The sequence below is a fragment of the Trachurus japonicus genome, chromosome 9, assembly GCF_045865225.1.
Source record: "Trachurus japonicus isolate A0001 chromosome 9, Traja_1.0".
Lineage (NCBI taxonomy): Eukaryota > Metazoa > Chordata > Actinopteri > Carangiformes > Carangidae > Trachurus > Trachurus japonicus.
In genome coordinates this window covers 24,206,023-24,231,876 of record NC_140915.1, presented here as the reverse complement: position 1 = coordinate 24,231,876, position 25,854 = coordinate 24,206,023, and the positions used below count along the sequence as shown (strand labels likewise).

Here is a 25,854-nt window from a genome sequence, read left to right as displayed (position 1 = left end):
TCAGTCATATATAAACCTCACCTCCTGCAGAATCTTTATCCTCTTCCTGCAAAATCCCTTTCCTATAAGAAAGAGTCTTTCTGCAGTGTCTCAGTTTGTACTTGAACCTAATGATGGAGACACCTTAAATCCTCTCATGGAGCCCCCCCTCCTCCTCCCAACCCCAAAAACCAGATCCCTGATCCCATAACCAGATTACAGCTGCACCCGACACAGTTAGTGGATAACACGGCCATTAAAGATTCAACAGGACAACGACACTCCTCCTCTTCATTAATGAAGACGCTTCCTTTCATGGAGGAACGAGGAGGTTCAAGAACGAAGCAAATGGGAGTTCAGCATGCTAACTCTCAGAGGTCAGACAGGAGGACTGGGATGGCTTTTGACAGCAGTCACTCTGCACCATCAGTAAACAACCACTTCTAGCCAATCAGAGCACAGCAAAGAGTAACTGGTGAGGATGAGGACAGACAGGTGTGATTTAGGAAACATTTCTTAGATAAATCTCAGTGGGCATGGTCTTAAGAAGAGAAAACGAGGAATGCCCGGAGCACCTCCCTCCCTCCCTCCCTCCCTCTCTCTCTCTCTCTTTCTCCTTCACATACCTTACAAGGACAGATGTGACTGGCTACCCACTCTGTGTTTGATAAACACTGTTCTTCCCTCCGCTCCCTCCTTTTCTCACACTCTGTCTGCCTTTCATTGTTCTTAGTCGCTCGCTTTTCAGGCCTTTATAGGTGATTGCCGTGACAGGGACGCGACAAAAACACCGGCTGAGTCCAACTGAATCAGTTGGAAACTAAACAGCGGATGAAAACAAAACATTCATCTATAATTGGAAGAGACTGGGAACAGATTTTTCAAGTGTGTTTGACAAGTTTCTGCAGAGCCTGTATTTTATGTGTGATCTTTTGCTAAAAAAATATTTTCTGAGAAGCAGACTGTACCTTTATGGAGGATCCAGAGGAGAAGCCGGATGAGGAGATTTTGAATGGGGTCGCCCTCAGGCCGAGGGTCAACTCTGAAACAGACAAAGGAAACACAAAGATTTAATTGAAATATTTCTTATAAGCAATTTAATCCACAGTGATAAGATTAATAAAGAACAAACTCCAAAGTTCAAGAAAGGTCCTGGCACCCATATGTACAGTAAAGATGTGTGCATGGCGTTGCACAGTGGTGGTGGTGGCCATTAGTCAGTTACATAAGCTGCCATAGTGTCATAAACAACACAGACGTGAGAGACGAGTGAGAAAATGTAGACGATTCCTAAAACATAAACAACCCTCTTCAGTCACCTCCAACAGTACACACGTGTATTTCCTTGTGACCTGTTGCCTCTCACACACACACAAACACATAAAAGCTATTGCATAAAATACATGATTAATGCGCGCAAGCACAGCACGGTGTACATTTAAGAGTGCTGGCAGGTGCTTTTGAGAGAAACTGGAGACACAAATGCAGCCTGCTCTGAGTCAGTGGGAGACAGATGGGTTCCCAAAAAAGGAGCCCGAAACCATTAAAGCAAATTGAGCTGAGGAGAAACTGTGTGACTCTGGTGACGAAGCCCAGTGGGGCTGCCAGAACGTGTCCTGGAGGGGAGGGCGGGAGGGGGGAGGATGGTTGTAAGAGGTGAGGAGGCTGTAATCGCACAGGTTCAGCTTGAGTCTTAAATAAACTGTTTGGGTTGGAGGTCCCGGTTGCTGGGAAGAGCTGAAACTTAAGACGTCTTGTTCGGACAGGCTATAACAGCAGCTGGAGCAGCCGTGTTTCTGAAATGGACCGAGATTCAAGCCGGTCATGTTTTAGTTTTGTACAATTAATGAGTCGCTGCTGGTACTGTTTGTACTGAGAGTATATACTGTACGGTACTGAGCATGTACATTAGAGGGACATTGTTTTTTTTCACTCATCGTGTAGAGTAAGATAAACTCATACCATGTATGGATTTCCCACTCAACACTTGCTTCGCTTCTCAAACACCTTCTGAACACGACTTTTCTTCTGGTTCTTATGTGACACGTGGATACACTGAAAATCAAATACCATTTTCAGACTAATGAGATGAGCAGTAATGCCATCACCCTCTGCGTAGTGGTATGTAATCACGTCTTGTAAACAGGGGCCTTTGGCGTTGAGGCCTTGACCACAGACTACAAGATCCCTGTCACACTGCAGAAATACCCTTGTTGCATCCCTCTTCCTTCATTGCTTCTCACCTCTGAATTATCCACTCACTGTTAAGGGCAAAAGAAAATATTTCACCTACAGGCGAAAGCGAAGCCACTAGATACACTGCATATAAATTAATTCTATGTCAGGTACTAAGACTATACATCACAAGGGCAAGTTTTAAACTCACTGTCCTCACGTTTTTCTTTTTTTCTTTTATACAGTGCCATAAAAGGGCATATCTTTTATATTTAATGCATATATTTATATTGTACATACATTTATTTTTACTTCGATTCTTATAACCAAGTTATGAATTCTCTATTCTTTAGAAGCAACTGTAACTTAAACATCATCCCCACTTACCTGAAAAAACAGACAAACTTGCAGCAAAGGTCTCTCGCTGCATTCACACAGTGATGTAACAGTGTCTTAAATCACGGGCCTCACAGGTGACTGTGGTTTCCATTTTCTCATCTCTTAAAAGGCTCAACGCTCTGATAAATGGAGCAAACTCCCAAAATGTTTGCCTTCATTTAAGTGCGTGCTCAAAGGAATAATGTAAGGTAGTACTCAGAGAAGCAGCATGTATCACATCAAATCAACGTTGTGGGCTCGTTCACTTGCCCTGTTACATAGTAACAGTGTTACTATTGAGCTCGGCCTGAGACAGCCCGTTGTTGTCTCCTTTGTCCCTATATACTCAACTACTGTTGTACTGACTTCACCCTCCTCCACACTGCAACAACACACTCACTATAACAAACTCCCTTCAGATCAACCATGCTGTTTCGTATTCGGCCCCAGCATCTATCCGCACTCATCCATGTGCTTTTGTTTGGTCTCACAAAACCCCTTGTCATCATCCCACTCCTGACCCGGTCGCCTCCCACTGCCACTGGGATTCCACCATGATCTAAGGCCTGATATTAGCAAGGAAAGACATAAAGTGGCTAAATTAGGATTCAAACCTCCTGAAACTCAGTGGGCTGTATCTTTTCATACAGCACCAGCTCCAGACGAGGATTAAAGGGTCCATGCAATTAAATCTTACCTAAAAACTGTGCATGAAAATTCAGTTAAATCAACCAAAGAGCTGCAGACTGTTAATGTTTAACCTGTTAACCTGAGTGAAAACAGTATCTCCTGATGCGATAAGGTTGATGCTCCTACCTGCTCTCTGCCCCAGAGCATTAGGGGTGATGCGTGGGGTCATGGTGGTGATGGGTACGATGTTGCCCCTCGGCGAGGACGTGGAGGAGGTGGTGGTGCGCCCATCCTTGATCTCAATGGTGAGGAAAGTCTTCATGTCCGGGTCTGCCTCTCCCTGGGTGACCTGCTGTCCAGCTGCTCTCCCTGGGGCCCTGTCTTCCTTTGAGTTACTGTGGGCGTGCACAACTTTTTCAGCTGGATGCCTCGGCCCGCCCACGGAGTTCTGCGATTGGCTAGCTGAAGACAGAGGTTTGTTCGGCCCGCCTCTCGGCTGAGGTGTGGCCTGACTCTGGGATGCAACAGAGGTGTGAGATGTGGAGCCTCCAGATGTGCTGAGTGATGCTGCTGTGTGTGTAAACAGCTCAGTGGCTTTGGAGAAATTTGTGTGGCCGCCGCTGCCAAAGGTTGTCCCATTCCTCAGAGGAGCTTTCTTCAAAGCTGGGACGTTTGGACTCGGGCTCGGCTCCGTGAACTTGCGCATTCTGTCACGTACAGAGTTGGTGCAGTTGAATGGTTCCAATACAGCATTTTTCTTTTCTGGGGCTGCAAAGACATGATGCAAAAGTAGAGTTTAAATCACAGAAACACAGACACAGAGCCTATGTCTCTACTCCTGTTTCTTTATTATCTCCTGCTCTACCTCAGAATCCCTCTCTCGGTTTTGTTCCCGCCCCTTTATTTTGCTTGACTTAACTTCCCCTGTTTCACCGTTTTTCAGGTCTAATTTCTTTGGACATTTCAGGACAAGTTTCTTCCTCTCATGGATATTCTTTCATTCTCTGTTCCTTAATACTGTCAGATACTGTGTATAAAGCTCACGATTTGGCACAGGCCGTGCAATGGAAAAAATACTAGTGATTAGAGGAGAAGATATTCACTGAGGTCATCCTAGCGAAGGGGGGAGGGAAAGCTTAGGGAGGGGGGCACAGTTTACAGTACAGCGGACACGGCAAATAGCACTGCAGTCTTCTACTAAGGAAGAAATTGTGTATATTATAACATGCTCCATTTTCAGCCTTACCCAGTCACACCAACGGCTGCAACTGTGTGCATGTCATGGAGCGCTACAGTACATCAACTATGAACCATATGATGTGCGAGATGCTATCGCACACATTACTGTCTGTCTATCATTAATCATTTAGACTACAACATGCCAAAAAGTATAGTGACACATTCTCAATGCAATTTTCCAGAATATTAAAAATTGCTTATTCTCTATAGTCAACGCTACTGAACTCAAGTATGTGCAATTAAATATGACTTTTGAGAGGCTGGATTTTGTGATTGTTTGAGGTTTTAATAGATAGAGAATTTTATTAGAGATAATAACAGAACGTTACGAGACAGAGTTGTTTTTGTGGCAAATGCAGAGACTGCTTGCGTAAAAACTGCTCCCGACGGGAATGCGCATCAGTGGTTTTGCATGAATTAACTCGAAAGCAACTCCATCTCATGACGTTCTGTTATTATCTCATAGCGTGGTGAATGTGCAGGTCACAACTTGTCCACGAGAGCGTTTTGGAGTTGTTGGATTGTGTATTTGATGAGTTTGATGGAGGAAACCAAGAAATCCCATTAGCCTCCATAGCGTAGCTCTGAGCAGCTCGCGGCTCTGCTCCGCCGTTCTAAAAACAGCTTGCACTATAGGGATTATGGCAATGGGCCAATTTTCCAAAATGTTGACTATCCCTTTGAAATTTTATCAAATTTGATGCTGATTAATCAGGTCAGGACTAATTGTCAGACTAGTTTCTTACCAGAATCCTTTACTTTGTCCCGGTTGGAGGGAAGATCCCTGCTAAGTGTTATCTACAAAGGGGGGGAAAAAAACAAAGAAACATGACAGAAATGTCAGTGGAGGAAGTGGAGAGGATGAAGGGTTAACATGCTCTTTGCCTGGATTGACAACCACAGAGCCGCTGCACTGAACAGCTCCATGTTTAACAGGGCAGCAATGCACATTCATGAGGAGCAGGAGCCTGGATGGATAGCCATGGTGACAACTGTTGACACACACACGCACGCACACACACACAAACCTACACAATCCTAAATACAGCATCGACCAGTGGTGTTTTCATTATGTAACACTTGTGTATGGAGTGAAGCAGCGGGCCTGGGTTCTTTTTTGGCAGCCGGGGACACGATGGGCCCCACAGTGTTTACATTACTCTCAGGAGACTGAGCATTGGCGTGTAGTGCAGGGAACAATAAAAGACGCCTTGGGTAAACACATTTAGAAGAGCGACACGATGGCGTCATGGTGACCTGATGGGAAATGTTGCCCAACACTTAACTTAAGACTAAGTGCAGAAACAACATCAGCTCTGTGTGCTGGTGTGTCCTCGGCGCTGTGGGATGAAGAGAGACAGAGCCTCTGGCCCGTAACGCTGTGTGTTCGTTCCCTGACAGCAGGTGAGGCTGACATGCTGCTGAGGTGAAGCAGAGACACTCAGGTGTACAGTTTGTGTTTCCAAGTAACACAAGTTAAACAACTCCAAACAGGAGCTCAGTGTGGTGTGTTTATGGATGCCGATGTGACCTGGGTGTCACAGAGGAACTGAGTGATGGGGTTTCTTAGGAAGGAAACAAAAAAGACAGTTCCCGCACGTGACTATGGCTCTGCAGCTCAACACCCCACTCTAGTGGCAAAGCTGTGATAAACTCTTTGAATCATTGTCGCCTCTCACCTGGATTAAACCCTTCGGAAATAAATGGGTGACAAGAAAAAGCAACATGAAGTGCCTTAACAACAGCTACAGTGACACTTGACACTATGCATGTCTCTGCTGGATGGACAAACACCATTGTTCCGCTGAATATGTGGACAATGGTAGTGCAGAAAGCCATGTGTAGCAGATTTGTCCAGCATCTTAAATCGCATTCAGTTGAACATTATTTCAGCAAGCATTTTCTTAAAAGGCATTGGGAGAAGCTTTTTATTAATAACACGAAGAAAAAAGGGGGCATGTTGGTGTTTGACTGACGGCACCTGTGAACACAAACTTGTGTTGTAGCTACATCTCGTGGGCAGACGGTGTCTCAGACTATGTCTCACAGGCCACAGGGACATTTGCAGGGACGTTTAACAAGCTGTTTAATGTGCTGGTGTCGAATTATTATTATGTCTAATTATCTCTCCTGTGCGCAAACTGATGTTACCAGTGCCCAGTTCCAGCAAATGACGTTCAATAGGCTGCCAAAGTCTGAATGCTGATTTTAAATGGCTGTATGTATTTTACAGTCTTATGCAAGATTGGCATTTTCAACCTTTCCTTCTGCCCTGAATGAAAGTAGTATTTATTATGTATCTCCACTCTTTCATTCATTCATTGTATTCCTTTAATTTGTCAACCTGCAGCGCCACTGTTTTATCTAATACAGGGTCTGAATACTCTACCTTTTGTTTCTGGAGGTCAGTTTTTCCCACGGTGCTGCCACTGAGCTGAGCATTTGTGGGGTCACTGCGAGATAAAACGGCTCCATCAGGCTGCTCCTGGTCAGCGATGTGATCCTGGTTGGACTGAGACTGGGAGCTGATCGGACCTTGGCTTCTGCTTTCACTTTCTGAATCTGTGCTGTAAGTCGAACCGCTTGTAGCTATCTCCAGCTCCTCCCCCGGACCCCTCTCCTCAGAGGACATACTCACGCTGCGGTCCGATGTCCCTGAGTCAGTCCGTTTCCTTGACAAAAGACCACCGCTATCTGAAGCCCCAGAGCCCGACCGGGGTCTGACGCCAGAGTCGGAGACATCTGAGCCCAGTCTCTGTCTGATATAGGACTGGGAGCCGACGCTGCGCTCTGATGCCCCAGAGCCTAGACGACCGCGCTGGGAGGAACCCTGGCTCCGGTCTGAGGCTCCAGAGTCCAGCCGGGCTCTGTAGGCTGAGCCCAGAGTCTTGTCTGAGGCCACAGCATCCAGATTGGACTTGGAAAGCACCGAGGTCACGCTGCGGTCTGAAGCGGAGGAGTCTGACCTTTGACGGTGCGACAGGACCAGGTCAGGCTCTGCGGTCACAGCCTCTCTCTGAGGCTGGATCAGCAGAGGCCCAGAGCCATCGTCCTTCACCAGGTGGTCCAGAACCAACACCATGCCTGAGTTGGAGCCTACAGGGGAAAACAAAAATGCAAGTTGAGCAACAGAAACTTTTCTGGACCTTGTGGCTGTTCTGATTTTGTAAAAAAGGAAAAAAAACAAACAAACAGATTTTTATGGTATGCCTAGTCTTTCTCTTGCATCAACACCAATCTAAAGTGAAGACAGAGTTACTGTAAGTGAGTAAAAACAGCGGGAGGTGCTGAAGTTGGAAACTGAAGCGATGGAAATTAAATACTTCCGTGGCACCGGGGCCCCCATAAGAGGCCGGGCTAGAAAAAATCACTTGGGATCAGAGGAGGCACGTGGAGACGTGAGGGGATGTAGGCATTTCCTCCAGACTGGCCTCAGTTCCTGAGCAAGATTTGTGAGATTGCGTCGGTGGATGTGCGTAAAGGAGAAGAAAGGCTCATGAGTGGAGAATGGGAGAATGAGGTGCAGCCGTAGGTGGTGGTGAGCAAGTACAAGGAGTCGAGGAGGAAGCGGGAATGAAATAGAGACCAGGACAAGTACTTCCCCTCCCTTCGTCCAAGCTCCTTCTCTCCCCAGGAAACCGCACTCCAAAACAACACAGCGGTGCCCACATCCTCCCACTGTGACAATCTCTACCTCCGACACCCACGGTGCTTCTAGTGAAGGGAATATCTGAGGTTGTGTGCGTCCCACAGATAACAAAAACAGCAGAAACCAAGCATGTATCCAAATCCCACATCACATGTCGACACCACCGGGACATTGAAAACACGCCTGTATGACCTGTGTTTGCACCAACTCTGCAACCAAATAGGGTTCACCAAGTATCCATGGCTGTTATTTACAAACCAAATCAAAGAGAGACTCCAGTCTGCCCGGCAGCCACAGCAATCTCTCTCAGCTTTGAACTAGACAGGATTAAGGGTGGACATCCACAGCCTCATTTAAAAACAGTTGATCTTGTTTTCCCCTTACTTACTCCTCATTGCGCAACGCTTCCCAAAAAAAGGCACTGGGTAAATTGTGCGCAATTCATTTATAAATGAAAGCAAGTTTTTGATTAAACAGACCACAGGATTATGTAATGTAGTCTGGAAAGAAAACGTGATTATGGCACAATCGGGACAATAAATGGATACCACACATTCTCACATGTGACACTATGAATGGTCCACTGGACAGCAGCGTCTAATGAGGCACTCAACTCAAACTCAATTACTGAAGTGAGAGCCAAAACAACCCTCATGTTATTGTTCATATTTTTGACATTCAGAAACTGTCGTGTCTATTGTGTAGCTGTAGCCATTTCTGGGAAAACCCCCACTGCTACTGGATAATGAGAGACTTGCTTTTTGCTTTAAAATAGCCACAAAAGCTGCACTAGTTGTACACCAAGCTGCCAGTCAATATATAGCACACAAACAAAGGACAACCAAGGTTTTTTTTCTCTTTTCTTTTCTTTTTCCCTCTTTCACACTCAAGCAATGACCCGAAGAAAGCTCATGTTTGCCTTCACGGTGACCGGGTCAACACAAGTTTGACCAGTTTTTATGATCCGTTTGTCACAAATCAAATATGGAATAACAGGAAGAGCACGGTTTTCCATAATAAATTTAATGCCGCTATAAATAACAGAGACTAAGTGACTTTTAATCATGAGGTCCACTCTTCTTATACAAGCAGTGACAGTATCTTTTCACAATGTTACCATATAAAGAAAATATATGCATGGCGTTGTTAACAAGACTGACAATGTACAACCAGGCTAGCATCTCTGGGAAGCTGTGTCTGGCCGTCTAAAGTCAGATATTTGTCCTGAGGGAACTTACACTGTTGTTGTTGAGTTATTTCAAGCTTCATTTAATAATGTTAAATGAGTGATGTTGCACAGTTTGTTTTTATAATTTAAAATGGGACTATCAAAGCTCTCCTAGACTCTTATATGGTTGGGTTGTGACTTTAATGGTGCACTTTAGTAGTTGCAAACCAGGGTTTTTGTGAATGGCAATGACTGACTGACAGACAGACAGACAGACAGACAGACAGACAGACAGACAGACAGACAGACAGACAGACAGACAGACAGACAGACAGACAGACAGACAATGATATACTGTATAAAAATATAAAAGACACTACTGTGTTGAGTCATACATGTCATTCACAAAGATCTCGTGTGAAGTTGGGATTGTTATTATGCTCCAACTTCAGTGAGTTTCTACTCTTTTAGAAACTGGAGGCGCACGGTACATTCCACCGAGAGTCTCTGCAAACATTTCATTTCCTAAATCACAGCCTTACCAGTTACAGTTTGTACCAAAAAAACACAGTACAGCTGGACACATGGTCATTGAGGTAAAGAATGTAAATACAAGCCTTTTTTTGTCCGAGAGGTAGAGGTGTGTATTATTGCTGCGTTCAAAGACCAAAAACAAGGAGCTTCTGATCATGCATGGTAATCTTTTATTTTCTGCTACTTTCACTCAAGAACCACAGGGGCCCACCCTGGCTACACTGCCCACTGCCCTCTCCAGACCACAAACGTCCTGTCTTTGTTGATTGGTGTCCTCCTTGAATTTTCATACGGTCGGTGGTCTCTTTTTTTTTTTCACCCCAGCTTCACCCTGGTTTAAATTGTAAGGCAGGGATAAATCAGTACTACTGGTAACACTGGGGAGTTTCTCCGCCACGTCAAGCGAGCCTCTGTTCTCTTCTGGTATCAGCTTTATTTAGCGGAGGTGTGGCTTTTGGGTTTCCCTCTGTTCCCATAACCCCAGCACCAAGCCCCAGGTCCACAAGAAGGACACTGGGAGTCAAGTCCAAAGCAAACCACCAGGCCGCACAGAATGAGATTATTGTGGCCACCATCCTCAGGCCTGAGCTTCAATAAAAGATGAAAACTATTTGAACCTAAGAAGATCAGAGTTAAATTAGATTCCTATGTGAAGGAAACTGTCCAGTGAACAATTGTGTTGTAGTGAGGTGTGTAAACTGGACATGCTAAAGGCAGTTTATTACTTGTCAACAATGCATGTTTGTCACTTTACAAGTTATTCATCGGCAGCTCTGCAAGTGTGGCTGCAAAGTCTCAAGGACTGGTGTGAACGGAGAGCATTTATTCCCTCCTGAAGGCTTGCATTCATACCACTTTATTAATGGCTGGGCTAACGGAGTGGTTAATGAAATTACCTCACACTTAAGAAGTCAAAGTCATTAAGCCTATGGCTGCGAGTGACTCCAAACAGTTAATAAAGTTGGATGAAGGAGCTTAAAGAGCCTGAACTAGCATGACCTCCTGACCGCCACCTCCAGAGAATGGCTCCTTTGGCTGACGTTTTTTAACGGGCACTGAGGAGGAAATTGCATCAAGACAGATGTATGCAGTCACAGGTACATGCAACAGAGGTGGTCAGTGTTGGCTACAAGTCTTTAGTGCTTAACAAGCCTTAATCTTCATGTGAAAGTATGTGCAAGCTTTTATGTTTCAGCGATCCCAGAGAGAGTGGCATGTCCAAACAAAGACCTAAATATGAGGGCAATTACTGTATGTTTATCCTGTCAATGCGTATTAATGCAGCCGGTCGAAGATAGAAGCGCACAGTTTGGTGACGTGTGAGTGTTTCTCACCTATTCTCTGCAACTCTCTGCTTTGTTGCGTCTGCTGGCCGTGTAACTCCCGGATCTGAGATCTGACACGCTCTCGTTCACTGTGACTCTCCTGCTCTGTCTCCTGTAGAGAAGGAAAGAAACAAAACAAATACACATGCTCAGTGTGCTTCAATACAGCTCCAAAAGCACCATCATGCTCTTTAATTTCTCAGGTCACAACGTCTTCAGCTCTTTCTTGGGAAAGCAGCCAGCCACTGCCAAAAGTGCCAGCCCAGTCCTCTGATCAAAACCAGAGCGAAAACATCGGTTCTACGATCATCTGTCCCGAGGTCAGCTGGTGATCACAACAGTCTTTTGTCGGAGGTCGAGGTCAAATGCTCCAGCCATGATGAGCTACATGCTTGGCCAGCTGGAAAAGTAAAGATCTGTTTTATTTTCCATTGTATATGTCTGAGAGAGGCGCCCCGAGAGCCAACGTATAACACAGCTTTACAGCCTGACTTGACTTCAGGAGCTTCTGCTCTTTCAAAATTGCCTGCAGCCTAACCGAGAACAAAATGCTGCTCTTTCTCCAGCACCCTGGTGTTTTTCTGCACTGACAGAGGAAAAGTAGCAGCAGGAGGGAGATCTCAGAGGAGAGGCAGCAGTATTTTGGCAAATGGAGAGGAAACGGGAGAAGTGCGCTGGGGAGGACGGAGAGGGAAAGGCGAAGATGCCCGTACTACTGTTGGGCCTCTGGTGCCTGACCTTGAGCTACTCTGCAGGAGAATCAGCTGCACAAATAAGGCTCCTCTGAGTACGTGTGCACACACTCTTTAATCACTCCTCCACATATTCCTAATCCACACAACACTCCACTCTTAGGGCTTACAAACTTTTCTATTAAAGGGCAAAAAGCTCTTGCATGGAGCTTCAGGTGGTCTGCGTCATTGTGTAACTTTATCACAGCCCATAATCTTCTTAAAGGTGTTTTACAAGAGGCATCTGGGTTAAGAATAGTCCAACAGAAGTTTGGGTGGATCTTGAAACAACATACCGGACATGACCTTAAATACTGAATATAATAGAGCAGATTTGCAACCTACCATTACTTTAAAAAAAAAAAAAAAAGCTTCTGAAAACACACTCACAATCTCTCAAGCAAGCAAAGAAAGCACACACACCCCAAGCACACAATCACACGCCACAATCACTTTGCCATGTGTAAACAATGTTATCCTAGACAAGAGGCTCGCATAGTTGTCAACACAACAGCGGTGTGAAAATCTTATAAATCACACCTTTTGTGTTTTAAAGACTTTCAATCAATGCCGTGTGTGATCAGAGCTGACGGAGAGAGGGACCGCCGGTTAATGCGGTGACCCAACAACGGCCTGCGCCAACTGAAACACAAGCGAGAGGCAGAGGTGAGAAAGGAGTCGAGGCTTTCTGCTCTGTTGACTGTGACCTTCCCCACCTTGAGCAGATTACAGGGCAGAGCGGCTCAATCACCGAGGAGAAAATGTAATCAGACACGGTCGCAGGAGACGGCAGCACAAAAAGGAAATGAGGAGTGCAAACGCTCAGGTTCTAAACAGATGATTTAATTTACTTTGTAAAATAAATGAAGATTCATCAGTAGAGTGGTTCAGAATGACTCCCATTGAAGTCAATCTATGTCTGTGAGTGATTAAAGCTTTTCTCATGAGGAAGCTTGGATATTGAAACACTAAAAAGGAAGAAAATCTGCATTGATGATTGTTTTTCCCAGTCCAGAACATCAAGGAGTCAGCTTTTTAAAACAATCGTAAATGTTACTAGTCTAGTGTTTTGCATTTAAAAGGAGGAAATTCAGTGGAAAGCTCCTTTAATGAGTTATTACGGCGTCTGATGTGGACACAAACAGTCCTCTGCAGCGCCACAAAAGGCCTGAGCGCACTACAGTGTAATATGGTCACACACAAAGGACGCTCTCCTTCAGCGTGGAGTCATTCAATCAAAGAGTCACGGGGAGATAATTGTGTTTGAGCCATAAACACAATTAGAGAGAACGAGCCTTTCCTCACCCGCCGCTCCTCTCCCTCTCCCTCTCTCCGGCTTCGGCCAGGAGTCAGACAGACAGCCATCATTTCACAGCTCCCACTAAACCACAGGGAACATATTTCTCACAGACAGTGAGGCAGAAGGGAGGGGGGAAGATAGAGTGGAACTGGAGACGCAGACCAGAGTTTGGGACCTGCTGCCAACCACCATGCTGTCATTAGCGGCTTTCCTCTGGCCCCGACATTCAGGACCTGACAGAGTGGAACCAAGAGCGACACCGTCCCACTCCAACGCTCACCCCAAAACCATCGCTCCCGTCTGGCCTCAGGAGCTTTGTGTTGGAGTATAATTGCAAAATCTCAAACTCGGAAAAACACAAAAACAACTGTCCTCCCTCGTGACCACAGCGATGCACGGGCCATCTGGACTCCCGTGAACCCTCAACAACAACAACAACATCGATGAGGCAGAGGCCGAGGCACACACACCTTCTCCTCCAACCAGCCTGGTTCAGACAGCTGAGATCAGCTACGGATTAACAGACTGGGTTTCAACGCTGCAGTTTTCCATGAAAGTTAAATCCATCACTCCAGCAGTGATGAGGTCAGACCGTTTTAGGGTCTTCCATGCCTTCCACGTGGAAGAGAGGAGAAGAGGAAGACGATGAAACCTGGCGGCTCATTTTCCATTACTGCAGCCCAAGGAACCGCATGCACACACACCACACACACTCGGCTCACCTCCAATAATTGAAATACAGTAGCAGGGATGAAGTAGCAATCATCTCTGTATCACACACGTTCAGTCTCGAGTGAGTAAAACCCACAGAAGAAGTCAGAAGCCCTGAGCCTCACTCCCAGTTTTATTCACAAATCATCCCATGTCACTCTCAGCTCCCTCACTTACTGCTTATTTCGGGGGGGAAAAAATGGACCCATGGTATTTTATCCATTCAGCACACACACACAACTTGTCACCTCCAGAGCCAACAATTTACATTTTCTGTAACAAAAGGCAAAGCCCAGTTTCAGATAGTTGAGCTCCTCAGGTCTCTTCTTGCAACATGTTGATGATGAGATCACAGAACAAACAAAACTCTGTCTGGATCTGCAACAGCCTCCCACTCAGCAGCAGCCTACCTGTTCCCTCCCAACACACCTAGATCAGGATGGCACGCAAGCCTGTGACCTCAGGGAGACCTACAGGGTCTAATGACTTAATATTATAAAACCAAAAAACAACAAGCATTAAATATTCAAGTTTCATCTTAACTTTCTTTATAATCTTTCATCATAGTATTCTCTATGTATCTGACCCAACTTCATCTGATGTATCACTAAGGTCTCATCTATATCCTAAGATGTGACCTGTCAGTAAAAATGAACCAAAAAAAAAAAAAGTTAACTAACTTTGCAAAAAAAACAACAACAATATGCACACAAACCTGAAAGATAAACAGAGAGGCAGGCACTTCCCATTCTTCAGTTAGACAAAAACAGATGCAGACAGATGTGGAAAGATGGTAAATGGTCTTTCAGTGGGTAAAAGATGAAGAAAGTCAGAGAGCAGCGTTGGTCTGTGACACACGACAGCAGAAAAAATCATTGACATTTACCTTCTCCTCACCAGACTGACGGACTGCCTCTCTCTCTCTCTCCCTCCCTCTTTTTCTCTCTCTCTCTCTCTCTCTCTTTGCAGTAACCTTCCTGGAGTCAGGACGTCCACTATTCTACTGCTCTACTCGCTCAGCCACATCATACATACTCACACACACACACACAAACATATACACCACCAACACCACACACACACACACACACAATACCAACAAGCCACTCCCTTGACTTCCCCTCCCTCCCATTCTGACTCCACAGGGATCTGACCCCCACCACACACACGCACACACACACACACACACTCTTTCCTCACAGGTTTAAGGGTTGCCTGGTTGACACATTAACTCACATATTGCGATTGTTTTGACCTGACCCATTTTTTCATTTCTCTACCTGCTGTTTTACTTGAGACAAGGAGATACAACTATAAGAAAACCTCATTTAGATGCTTAGATATTTGGCACCATTTCATCCCACATTAAAAATCCCCTTTCTTTTTCCTTCAGTTCTTTTTCTACGTACAAATAATTAAAGGTTTTTTTTTTAATAAGCTGTTATAGTGCGGTTTCTCCCAAATGAGCAATAGGAAACTTTTTTACGGTACTTATCCCTGCAAGTAAACCATGCCTATTAAAACAGCCATTAACTTCTAATGGGGGTTGGATTCTGGTAAAATCACAGATAAACAGCTACATTAGTCCAGTAATTAAAACAAGCATACATTCAATATATTGCCCTATTTAAGTTTTTGAACTGGTGTTTCTTTCAAGCTGCTACCAGTCTACACATAGTATTGCATATTGTGTGTATGTGAGTGTGTGTATGTGTGTATGTGTATATATAGTATATGTGTGCGTGTGTTTGGCTGCTGTGGGAGCCTATCTAGGACCTCCATCTGCCTTGGGACAATTGCACTCAGCTCAAAGAGATCCGCTGCTGTGATGTGAGTGGAAGGAGCCCTGCTGCTGCTGCTGGCTGATGTTGTTTTTGGCCACGTCCCCATTCCAGTACAGACCAGACTGCTGAGGCACAGCTGGTGGGCTGCCTGCCTGTCTGTCTCTCTGTCTGTCTGTCTGTCCGTCTGACGCCCGCCTCTTGCCTCATCACCATCCTCCAGACCCCCGCCCCAAATCCATCACACCACCTGTGGCCTACAAACCCACTGCCGCACCACTTACTGGAGCCGTCTTACAGGAAGTGATGTAAAGAGGCTTGAATGCTCGAGCATCCTGTGACGCCAACATCCTATCGTCGCTTCCTAACTGAGGAGAATACACACACGCACACACATACACAACACAAAGGAATGCACACAACACAAGCCAAGCACGGGCTGCAACAGACATGATTCACCGGCAGTACATGACCCACTGATAACGTGACTGTATTTCCCTTCAGAGCGTAGATAGAGCGCTGTACTGTAGATGTGCCCTCACATTTATCACTCAAAGGGCTTAGTTACAACAGTGGTGACCGCATACAGTAAGAATCAACTTTGTTTTTCTCTCCATAGAGATCTCATCTACTGGGAACAGATCAATCACACAAAAGAAAATAAAGAACAGTAATCAAACACAGCAGATTAGATAACATCTGGCAGCCTCTCACCAACAGTGAAGCCTAACGTCTTGCTGTCTGCAACAACTATATAATTCAATTTGTACTACTGAAAAAGATGAAAGTTTAGTTGTAACTGTGAAAACACAGTCCTGTGGTCCTCCACTAGAGGGCCGGGCCGCTGGGAGAGACGTCTGAGAGGAGGCTGGAGTTTCAGAGAGTGACTGAAGAGGGATCCAGAGAGATGTAATCACTGCCTTCAAAATGCAATTTATGATGATCAATCAATGCACAGAACCTTTTTTGTCTCTCTCACACGTCCTACATGCTTAATTTTGGTGTAGAAAACATGTAGAAAAACAATCTACTATCTCCACTAAACTCCAGGTAAGTTTTATCTTTGACCTCATACTTGGCCAAATCTGAATATGGATGCAAAAAAAAAACAAAAGCACATTCCTTTCTCTGTGGCAGCCTAGACATGTGCTTGTGCGTGTCTGCGTGTGTGTGTGTAGCCACATTCATGACACAGTGTGTGACTCAAGTCACAATGCTTGTTGTTGTTTGCTGCATTCTTCGTTGTGGCAGCAGAGAAACCTCAGTGGTAACTGTTGCCATGTAAACAAACTCGACACCCGCAAATTCATCCTCGCTCAGTTGGTTCTTGCAAATGAAAACTGACAGGACAGACAGTTTAATAATCAGCTGTAACGATTAAGTGCAGTCTGTGTCGGCTTCCTGCTGTGATATTTAAAAAGGTGGAGAGAGGTTGTTGATATTTGAACTCAACACTTAAACAAATAAAAGCCTCCTTTAAGGGCTCCTCTAGGGCTCCCAAAATTAATGTACACATGCTGCCGAGGCAACACCGCAATGGCAGAATACTGCCAATACAATAAAAAGCCTGTATTACTGTTTGTATAACTTATTCAAACAAAATGGCAATTTAAAGGAGAACTATACAGGTTCAGTTACTTTTTTGCTGTTTTGTTGTTTCACCGCTACAGACAATCCATGGAGTGATGTCTACCGAGGTGGGTAACATTAGCAAGAGATTACGGATTACTGGCCGTGTTTGTGTGGTAGTGCCGTAAAGCAATTCATGTTTCTGGCGAGACGAGATCTAGGACACCGCGTCGGAGGCGCTGAACTTGCAAGGTTGGTTTTCGGCCAAGAGAAGCTAGGTGGAAGGCGGAGAGCCTCCATTCTCCCTGTAACAAGTCATTTAACCATCACGACTACTCTAAAGCTGTTTAATCAAGGTGTAAATCTTGCATAGTTCACCTTTAAACCAACACAACACCCAGATCCAAACAAAGTAAAAAAAAACAAGCAAGAGTTTATTTTGCTAAACTACAGTGACAGAGGAGTGAGACGGTAGGTTTGCAGCCACCATTAGACCTTCCCTTGGATGCAATCAACATCGATCTGCACACTACACAAACTACACACAGTCTGGTGCTGATGAAAGGTTTGGATGCTCCTTCTCTCCTTCCCCTTAATCCTTAAATCAGCATTATCTGTTGTTATCACCTCCTCCCTTCTTCTTTTCCTCATCCTGTGCACGAGCATGAACACCCCTGTTGCCAACTGGGTGGGATAGTGTTGTGCTTCTTGGTTTGCACATAGCGAGTGGACTGTGAGGACATATTGACCGCATTTGACACAAAGTGTGCTAGATTAGATTTACTTCCTCCCATTTTAAATAATTTCTCCCAACATAATGACAATATTCACACTATTGACTCAGCTGTACTCACTCCAGTTCCCATGTTGCTCTGGGGCTCCACACTCTCAGGGTCCAGGCGGCGACCAGGAGCTTTAACCCTCTCCACAGCCACTAAAAGACAAACGTACAACAGCAGTGCTTAGACAATGATTCGGGTGAAACGTGGAACAAACACAACATTTAGTCACATCTAGTGCAAGATTTGCAGCATCATCACATCATCTGAGGTGTCTCGACATGGCCCGTACAGGGCGGACTGAGATCAGATCCTGTTGGAGTCTGCATATCCACCAGCCTGTCCATGCATCACGGTGTTTCAGAGTGACAGGGGCCTCACACAGACCAGACAGCACTAAGGAATGAAAGGAATCCACTATCTGATCCAGTATCATAGGTAGATCTACTGCAGTAACCACAGCAACCACAGTGCGCCTGCTACCTGGCCCACATGAAATATGCATACACGTGCATTAACAATGCATATTTATCCACCATGTTTCTTTAAAGTTTACTTTTCAACTGTCAGAGTTTGGTGCTAAATCATATAAAACCTTTAAGTTAAACCAAGATTGGAGCAGTGATGTCCACAATATTACATCATATTGAGAATATTGAGTTAAGGAGCTGTAATGAATATGGAGCTTAATTTTGAATAATGGCAAGAGATTTATGACTTTTGCAAGTATGAATGTGTCATGAGTTTTCTGTCAACCAGAACCTAATTATGGTCTTTCAAATTCAGACATTTTCACTGAATGTTTACAGAACATTCAGTCTACAAAACTAATCAGTTAAAGTATTTAAGATGTTCAAACACATCATCTTTCAAGTGGAGTCACATCCAAACTGTTGCATTTTCCTTTCCTTAGCATTTGGCAAATAAATGCATATTTTTGTAGATCATCGTATCCAGAAAAGACGGTATCCTATTAAAGAAACATACAGACACAGTTTGACTCCATGTCATCACACAGCTGGACTCACCTTGCTGCTGTTCTTCTCTGATTTGTCGGATGGCTGCTCTGATCATCTTCCTCTCCTCGTACTCACTGGCGGCGCGCAGCTTTTAGCAAAGGCACAGAAAAGTCTCAGGTGACACAAAAACAAACATACAGTTTCTCTACATTTCAGGATTTTTGTCCATTGATACTCACCATTTTTGTGAGCTCATCGATGTCCTGGATCGACTGCAGTTTTTGAGACAGGACGTCCAAGTTTTCGCTGGATTCTGACCTGAGACGAAAAAGAGACAGCGAAGTGGTTATAATGGTGTTTATGGTAAGTGCGCATCAGCTTGTGCTCATGCAGCAAGTGGCAAGATGGACAAATTGTCTGCTTCTCTGACTCCAACCTGAGGCCTCTCTGCACTTGTGAAAAGCAGCAGGAAATAATTCAGAAGTTTCTTAGCCAGGAGAAAAACCATCCGAGGAAACACTCCTAAATCGAGCATGGAAAAAATGATACTGTGGCATAGCAGATCTGACAGCAGTGACACACTGTGCCTTAAAAAAAAAAGAAGCTGCTCTCATCTTCCTTTTTTTCAGTCTCTCCATTTCGCTGTCTGCTTTTATGTTGGTTTCTATTACTCATAAGCTCCTGCAGTTCTCTCATTATCCTCGCTTTCCTCCATTCGTTGGTATTAAAGGATGTGTGGCATGCTGGAGTGGAATAGTTCACATTCCTCCATGGGATGGGAGAGGCACGGGGATAATTCAACTTTCAGATGGATTTGTGTGTGCGGGTTTCTTAACATTTGTGCACGTGCATGCATTTTCTGCAGCAGGTATGCTTTTGCTTTCTCTAGCAGCTCCACTGAGGCACCTCTTTTGTTATTGTAACCCAAGTCATCTGAGCGAAGCAGTGAATGGAAATGATTAGGCCCAGCCACTGGTCTTAATAGGATTCAGTGACGAAGACAGAGACTGACGGCGTAAGGTTGGATATCCTCTTCACATCCAGTACTCTTAAATCTTTACTGTGCTCCAGACCAGACGCTGGGATTCAGCCTCAGCCTTGAACCACCGCCAATCTATAAGTCTTGAATTAGCACCTGTTAAAGGACTCAGGTCAGTCTGTTGTGTAAAGCTCAGTATCTCATGCCCACAGAGAAAAAAACTAAAGACCATCAACACTATAATTTTCTATACCTTTTCATTTTTGTGTTTTTGTTGTTACAAAAAAAAATGATGAGGTTTTTGCAAATGATTGCATTTCTGTGATGCTGATTAGAGACGCTGCTGCTGTCAACCAATCTCATGAGCTCAACCTGCTAAGTTTGAGCTTTGCAGTTTAATTTGGCATGATTGGGTAGATTTCAGGAATTCAAGGGGGGGGGGAAGTTCAGTTGTTTCAAGACAGAGAAAGTCTGCTTTGATCAACTAAGCAGCATCAATCATCATTAAAAACATCTTAGCAATGTCTTAATAAAAGTAACATTATAGTTTGCATGAGGGCGTATACACATTTAAACCTTTTTAAACATACCAAAAACAACACAACACAATGATGGTCCTCTGTGATCATTTAAAGCCTGATTGTCCTGTTTCTCTCTTGCTTTGCCAGCAAAAATGTGTTTATTGACAAAATGGCAAAAGGAGGCTTTAGAGCTGAGTTGTCACTCTGTCCACATTCCTAAGCTGAATGCAAGGTGCCGGGAACTGTTTATCGCTGAGAAGGAAAAAACTTTAATAACCGCACTAAGGAAAAAAGGATTTCAACCCGACTCTGATGACTGCAACGCTGACAGATAATCTGACTTAAGGACAAACTGTTAAAAGTGAGAGTATTTACGGTGAAACATGCACACAAGATGGAAAATGGAAGATTTATTGTGGTTGCAGTTTTCTGTCCCTCATGATCCCAGTGCTTGATTTTTCCAGACTTTCCCCACTGGAGTTGAGGAATGCTGCATCTGGGTTTGTGACTGTTTTCTTAGCATCTCCCATTCACCTAACCCTGGGCAGTTTGTCATTAGAACTGTGCATGTGTGCGCGTGTGCGCGTGTGCGCGTGTGTGGTCTCACCTGTGCTGGTTTTCTTTGTCCTCCTGCTGTTTGAGGCGTGTGGGTCTAAACCTCTTGCTAGCCAGAGCGGCCTCCATGTCCTCGATCTCCCTCCTCCGCAACTCCCGGATGGCTGAACGGATGAGGCGTCTCTCGTCCAGATCCACAGTTCCATCCAGCTACAGCCATCAAACAAAAAGGCAAACACAAACAGGATATGAAGATGAATACAAGTATTATAAGTGTGCAAATATGCAGAGTGTCCAACATTTGGTTTGCAAAGACGCTTTCAAAATTTGCATGTATGAATGTAGGAGGCAATGGTGAGGGAATGGCCACTGTTATATACACTGTAGAAGTCTGTTCCTACAGGGTCACAGGCTTGTTCTGAGTGTAAGTACAGGCCGGTCAAGGAGCAGAAATGCAGAGCTCTCAGGTCAAAGCAGAAGTCATAGTGCCGACCTCTTTCAGTCGCCGTCTCTTCGCCTCTGTAATTAACCCTGCAAAACAAACAATCAGGCTCTCCTTTACAAGGGGCCGAGTTTCAGCCAATCTGCACTAACACGCAGCTGTCAGACAGAAAGACACAGTATCCCACTAAGTTCATGGATCCACCTGCAAGGGAACCACATCTGTGATTATTAATTGACCCCGAGCCGAATCAGAGTCACGGCTGACGGACAGTAAGTAACATGCAGCTGTGTTTAACATCCAGAAATAGCCGGATCTCACATCCCTGGCTTACTTTTAAATGTGTGGTAGGGAGTAAGAGGGTCAGCAGAGCCGACGGACGGCTTACTAACAGGCCGGTGATGACAGGTGATCTGACTTCACTAATCTGAAGAGACAGGACCACCTGAGCAAGGTAAAGAGAGGATGAGAAACAGGCACGCCAACAGCTGGTGCTCGGCTACAAGAAAGAAGTGTGTTCAGCTCAGGTTATCACCCAGGTGTCTTCCTCTCCAGCCGCTCTGTATTTCATCCTGACTGAACAGTAGCTGAGCTGCAGGAGGCCCCAGAGACTCTGAAGAGGCTCACTTTAAACACTCAGCAAGTCATTTCAACGCCCTGAGTGACAATTAGTTAAAGGGTTTGTTCTTTCAAGCAAAGGAGGGGTAATTAAGGTGTGCGAGTGTGTGTATACAGCAAGCCTGCCGACACACACACACACACACGCTGCGCCTCAGTGAGATGGATGCCTTCATGTCGGCGACCGCTGAAAGCATAGGAGGGCAGAGGGAGCCCTCTCCTGTCAAACGGGAGACAGATCTCTCTTTTTAATCAACAGCAGGAACCTGTCAACACACGCAGAGATGAGCGGCTCTGCTGGCAGGCGTTTCTTATAAACCTCACACAGACACACACGTGTTCAGGTTCCCTGCTGCACCGGTTAAAACCTGCAGAGTCCAGACACAGGCCTCTGTATGCCAACGGCCTTCTACTAAAAAGGGAGCTGGATGTGCTTGTTAAGCTAAGCCTTACACCCTGAAGAGTTGAAAAGGGAGTTGATGTGCTGGGGCCCCTGCTGCTGGGCCCAGAGGAGGATTGGGGGGGACGAGTGGGGAGGAGAAGGGGGGAGGAGAAGCGGGGAGGAGGGGGGCATATCAACTCCCTTTTCAACCCGGTGGTTTTGAGGTCTCGCTGCGGTTCGACGAAATATGCAGCCGGAGCTGCACTGGCTCGGTGGGACTCTCCTATATACTGTAATTTGTGGAAATTTAAAGTGCTGAGCTGACTGAAAAGAACGAGTAAGAGAAAAGAGAGCTGAAAAAGGGCAGGAAGAAAGAATGAGGGAGGAGGAGAAGTACAAGAATGGAGAGTAAAGCGGTTAACAGGGAGATAGGATGACAAAGTGAAAAAGAGAAAAATGCAAAAGAAGCGAGACTCGTGTATGCCTAAAAATGGGCAGATGTGAACTGGGTGGGAAAGGGCCGGGCTTCACGCAGGTCATTCCTCACATTCCTGCTGACTCACAAGGAAAAGAGATGGTAGTGAGACCAGGAACTGGGTCTGGGTCCAAGTTAGTGAGTGAGATGATACCACAGCCTGAGTGAGGCAGCGCCGGGTTTTTGATTGTGAAGCAATAAAATATTAAGAAGAAAGGAAATGAGCACACACTCGCTCATTTCTATCACTGACCAGCCCCCCCCCCTCTCTCTCTCACACACACACACACACACTCTAACCAAACACTCAAGGGAGCTGTCTGTTACCACACTGTCAGACTCACTCCCAAACGTATGTCATGATGTGATTGTGCAGCAAGGCCGCTGCCAAGATTTAGGGCTGATTTATTTATTCATTATTGAGATATAAGAGAACAGCCTCAGGCCTGGGCCGCTACTCAAAAACACTAACTTCTGCTAAGCATTTTATGACAGGCTGCTCCTGGCCTGTGTACGGCACATATCAGTTTAAATACACAAACTCACAAAAGCAAATGTTCAGATTAAGTAAAAATGAAAACAAAAAAAGAGGCAATGAACAGCTCCCAAACTCAGACGGCAGAATAGTCCAAATCAGTTACAGTAATTTCTTCAAGTACAATCACACTGGTGGTAAGTGATAAGAGATGAAGAAAAACAGTTTAAACACATGTACGTCAGCACTTTGACTTTTACCTGCTACCAGCCTATAGGTGTTTTGTTTTAAATGGACCAATCAGTGCACTGACCGAGTCAGTTTGTAACGGTGGCAGCATCAAAACACTAAATCCTACTGACCAGCTGGCACAAGGCCAGTGGCTGTAACTGACTTTTCCTTTATGCATTTTAAACAGGGAAAATAAATTATAAATAAAGAAATGACCAATAACTCCACAGGAAAGTAATGAGTGGGCGGAACGGGAGCAAATAAACCACACCTTACACTTGGGAGTCTGCCAAAGAAAACAGAATAATCGTTAAAGAACCAGAGACGGAAACATGGAAACACACACACACACACACACACACAGAGACACACACACAGTCCATTTGACCAAACCACCACATGACAGTGGCCTTTACAGTGAGCGACTGTGTCAGGAGGGGAAAGAAAATCTATGTAGTTACTCAGTGACAGCACCTTAACCCACTGACCATTGCCCAAGGCATTTTTTAAAACCAGCCCACAGACTTCTGGGTAACCAACTGTCACTGCGGCTCCAAATAATAACAACACTGTGACCCAGAGAGCGGCCGTTGTACCCAGACAGAAAGCTTTTCACGTGGTGTTGCTTCTGCCGCTAACAGACGTGTGAGTCAGGAATCACACAAGGCAAATGGGTCACACACACACACACAGTGTTTTTCAGGAAAGTTGTAGCCTCTGAAACGTCACCGAGCTGTCAGCACCTGTAATGACGGCGGCCGGTCATGTTACAGTCTGGTCTGCTTGGCTAACTGTAGACTCATAACTGTCACACCTGTCGACTTCTGCCGAGTCACCTGACTCAGCCACTATGATGTCATCATCAGACGGGATGGGGGAGGTGGATCCTGTGGCAGCCGCCTCAAGACAGAGCTTGTACAAGGGTGTTACGAACTTTTATTTTATTCAAATATACTTAGTCACTGATACAAGCCAGAAAGTGATTACCTTATTTGGCAGGAATTATAATGTGGTGAAGAGCAAGATATGAAAAAATGCTTTAATGTTGCACAAGCAGGCTTGTAGAGGCTTGTAGCTGCCGTAGCATCGCTTGCTTTGACTCACTTCCTGCAGCAGCAGCAGCAGCAGCAGCAGCAGCATATAGAATCAAAACCTCAAACCCATCCAAAGACTTTTGACTGAAGCAGCTCAATCAATCACAGCCAATTAGAGAGTGTTCATGGTTTACCAGTAATCCCGACCAGCTGGTGACACACTCCTGAGGTGGGTAACACACTCTCTGAACTCCTCCGCTGCACATGGTGGCTTAAATATAATTCAAATGGAAACGGTCTCACAAGTGGTCAGATGTGGCGGGAAGTCAAGGTTCTTCAGGTAGTCAAAATATACCAGAGTACTAATACACTACTATTAAGTTCAACACACACATGCACGCGCTTCAACAACCACCTGTGGGTGCAGCCCTGAGACAGGAGGATTATGTTAAACCTGTGGTAGTGAAAAGAGACAGATCACTCTGCTCAAGTGGTGTGCAAATAGAAAGCAAACACTGTACAAGCTCAGATTTGTCTTAATTATAACCCTCTGTTCCTCTCCTTTCATTACAGTATTATTCATAGAAACACATATTGTTACGCTGAATGGCAATATAGTCTCAACTGGAACTTGGATTAATGGTGATGAACCATTTATGACTCCTAAGCTCTGACTCTCAGTTTAAACTCACCTCTGTATGTTGGGCTAAATGGTAAAACATGTTTTTTAACATACTAGGATTCCTGGTGTGTGTGTGTGTGTATCTCCCTTATGTTGTGTGTTGTCAGGTCAAACTTTACAGCCCCCACCCCCCACAATGCCATGGGAGCACAACAACCCCTCGGTCCAAGTCCCGACCTTTTTGACTCCCAGTGGGTGAGCATGTGCTTGTCTCGTTTGCTGCTTTCGCACTTAATGCTTTCTGATTGCGGGTGAGGACCGTGACGTATTTAGTAAATTCCCTAACACCTCGAAGTATGTATACTTTCCACAAGAAATGTGTGTGTGTGCATGATGCGTCCACGTGCATGGGCATGAGTAAGGGTGGGGTGGGGCGGGATGGGGTGGGGGGTCCCGTGTGTTTGTGCATGAAACGAGGGCTACAGTAATAATTTCCAGAGCAGGCTGAGGTTAGAGTGCAGCCAGGCAGCAGATCGGATCAGTGCTTTAAACTCACTTCTGTCAAGCCCACAAGTGAGTTTGCCCTTATAAGGACACATGGGACACTCCCCGC

At 45.2% G+C, this 25,854-nt stretch overlaps 1 protein-coding gene across 4 annotated transcripts in view; it reads right to left on the bottom strand.

The window, feature by feature from the left end:
• smtnb (smoothelin b) overlaps positions 1-25,854 on the bottom strand; it is a 47,736-nt gene that overhangs the window by 12,967 nt on the left and 8,915 nt on the right. For all 4 annotated transcript variants that reach the window (XM_085786734.1, XM_085786732.1, XM_085786731.1 and 1 more), the window contains exons 2-10: positions 21,015-21,172; positions 19,147-19,225; positions 18,977-19,055; positions 18,024-18,103; positions 11,087-11,189; positions 6,791-7,497; positions 5,148-5,199; positions 3,349-3,930; positions 948-1,021 (exon numbers count right to left, since the gene is read on the bottom strand). In XM_085786734.1, the coding sequence (XP_085642860.1) occupies positions 948-1,021; positions 3,349-3,930; positions 5,148-5,199; positions 6,791-7,497; positions 11,087-11,189; positions 18,024-18,103; positions 18,977-19,055; positions 19,147-19,225; positions 21,015-21,172 (1,914 nt within the window). The remainder of the gene's footprint in view (positions 1-947; positions 1,022-3,348; positions 3,931-5,147; positions 5,200-6,790; positions 7,498-11,086; positions 11,190-18,023; positions 18,104-18,976; positions 19,056-19,146; positions 19,226-21,014; positions 21,173-25,854) is intronic.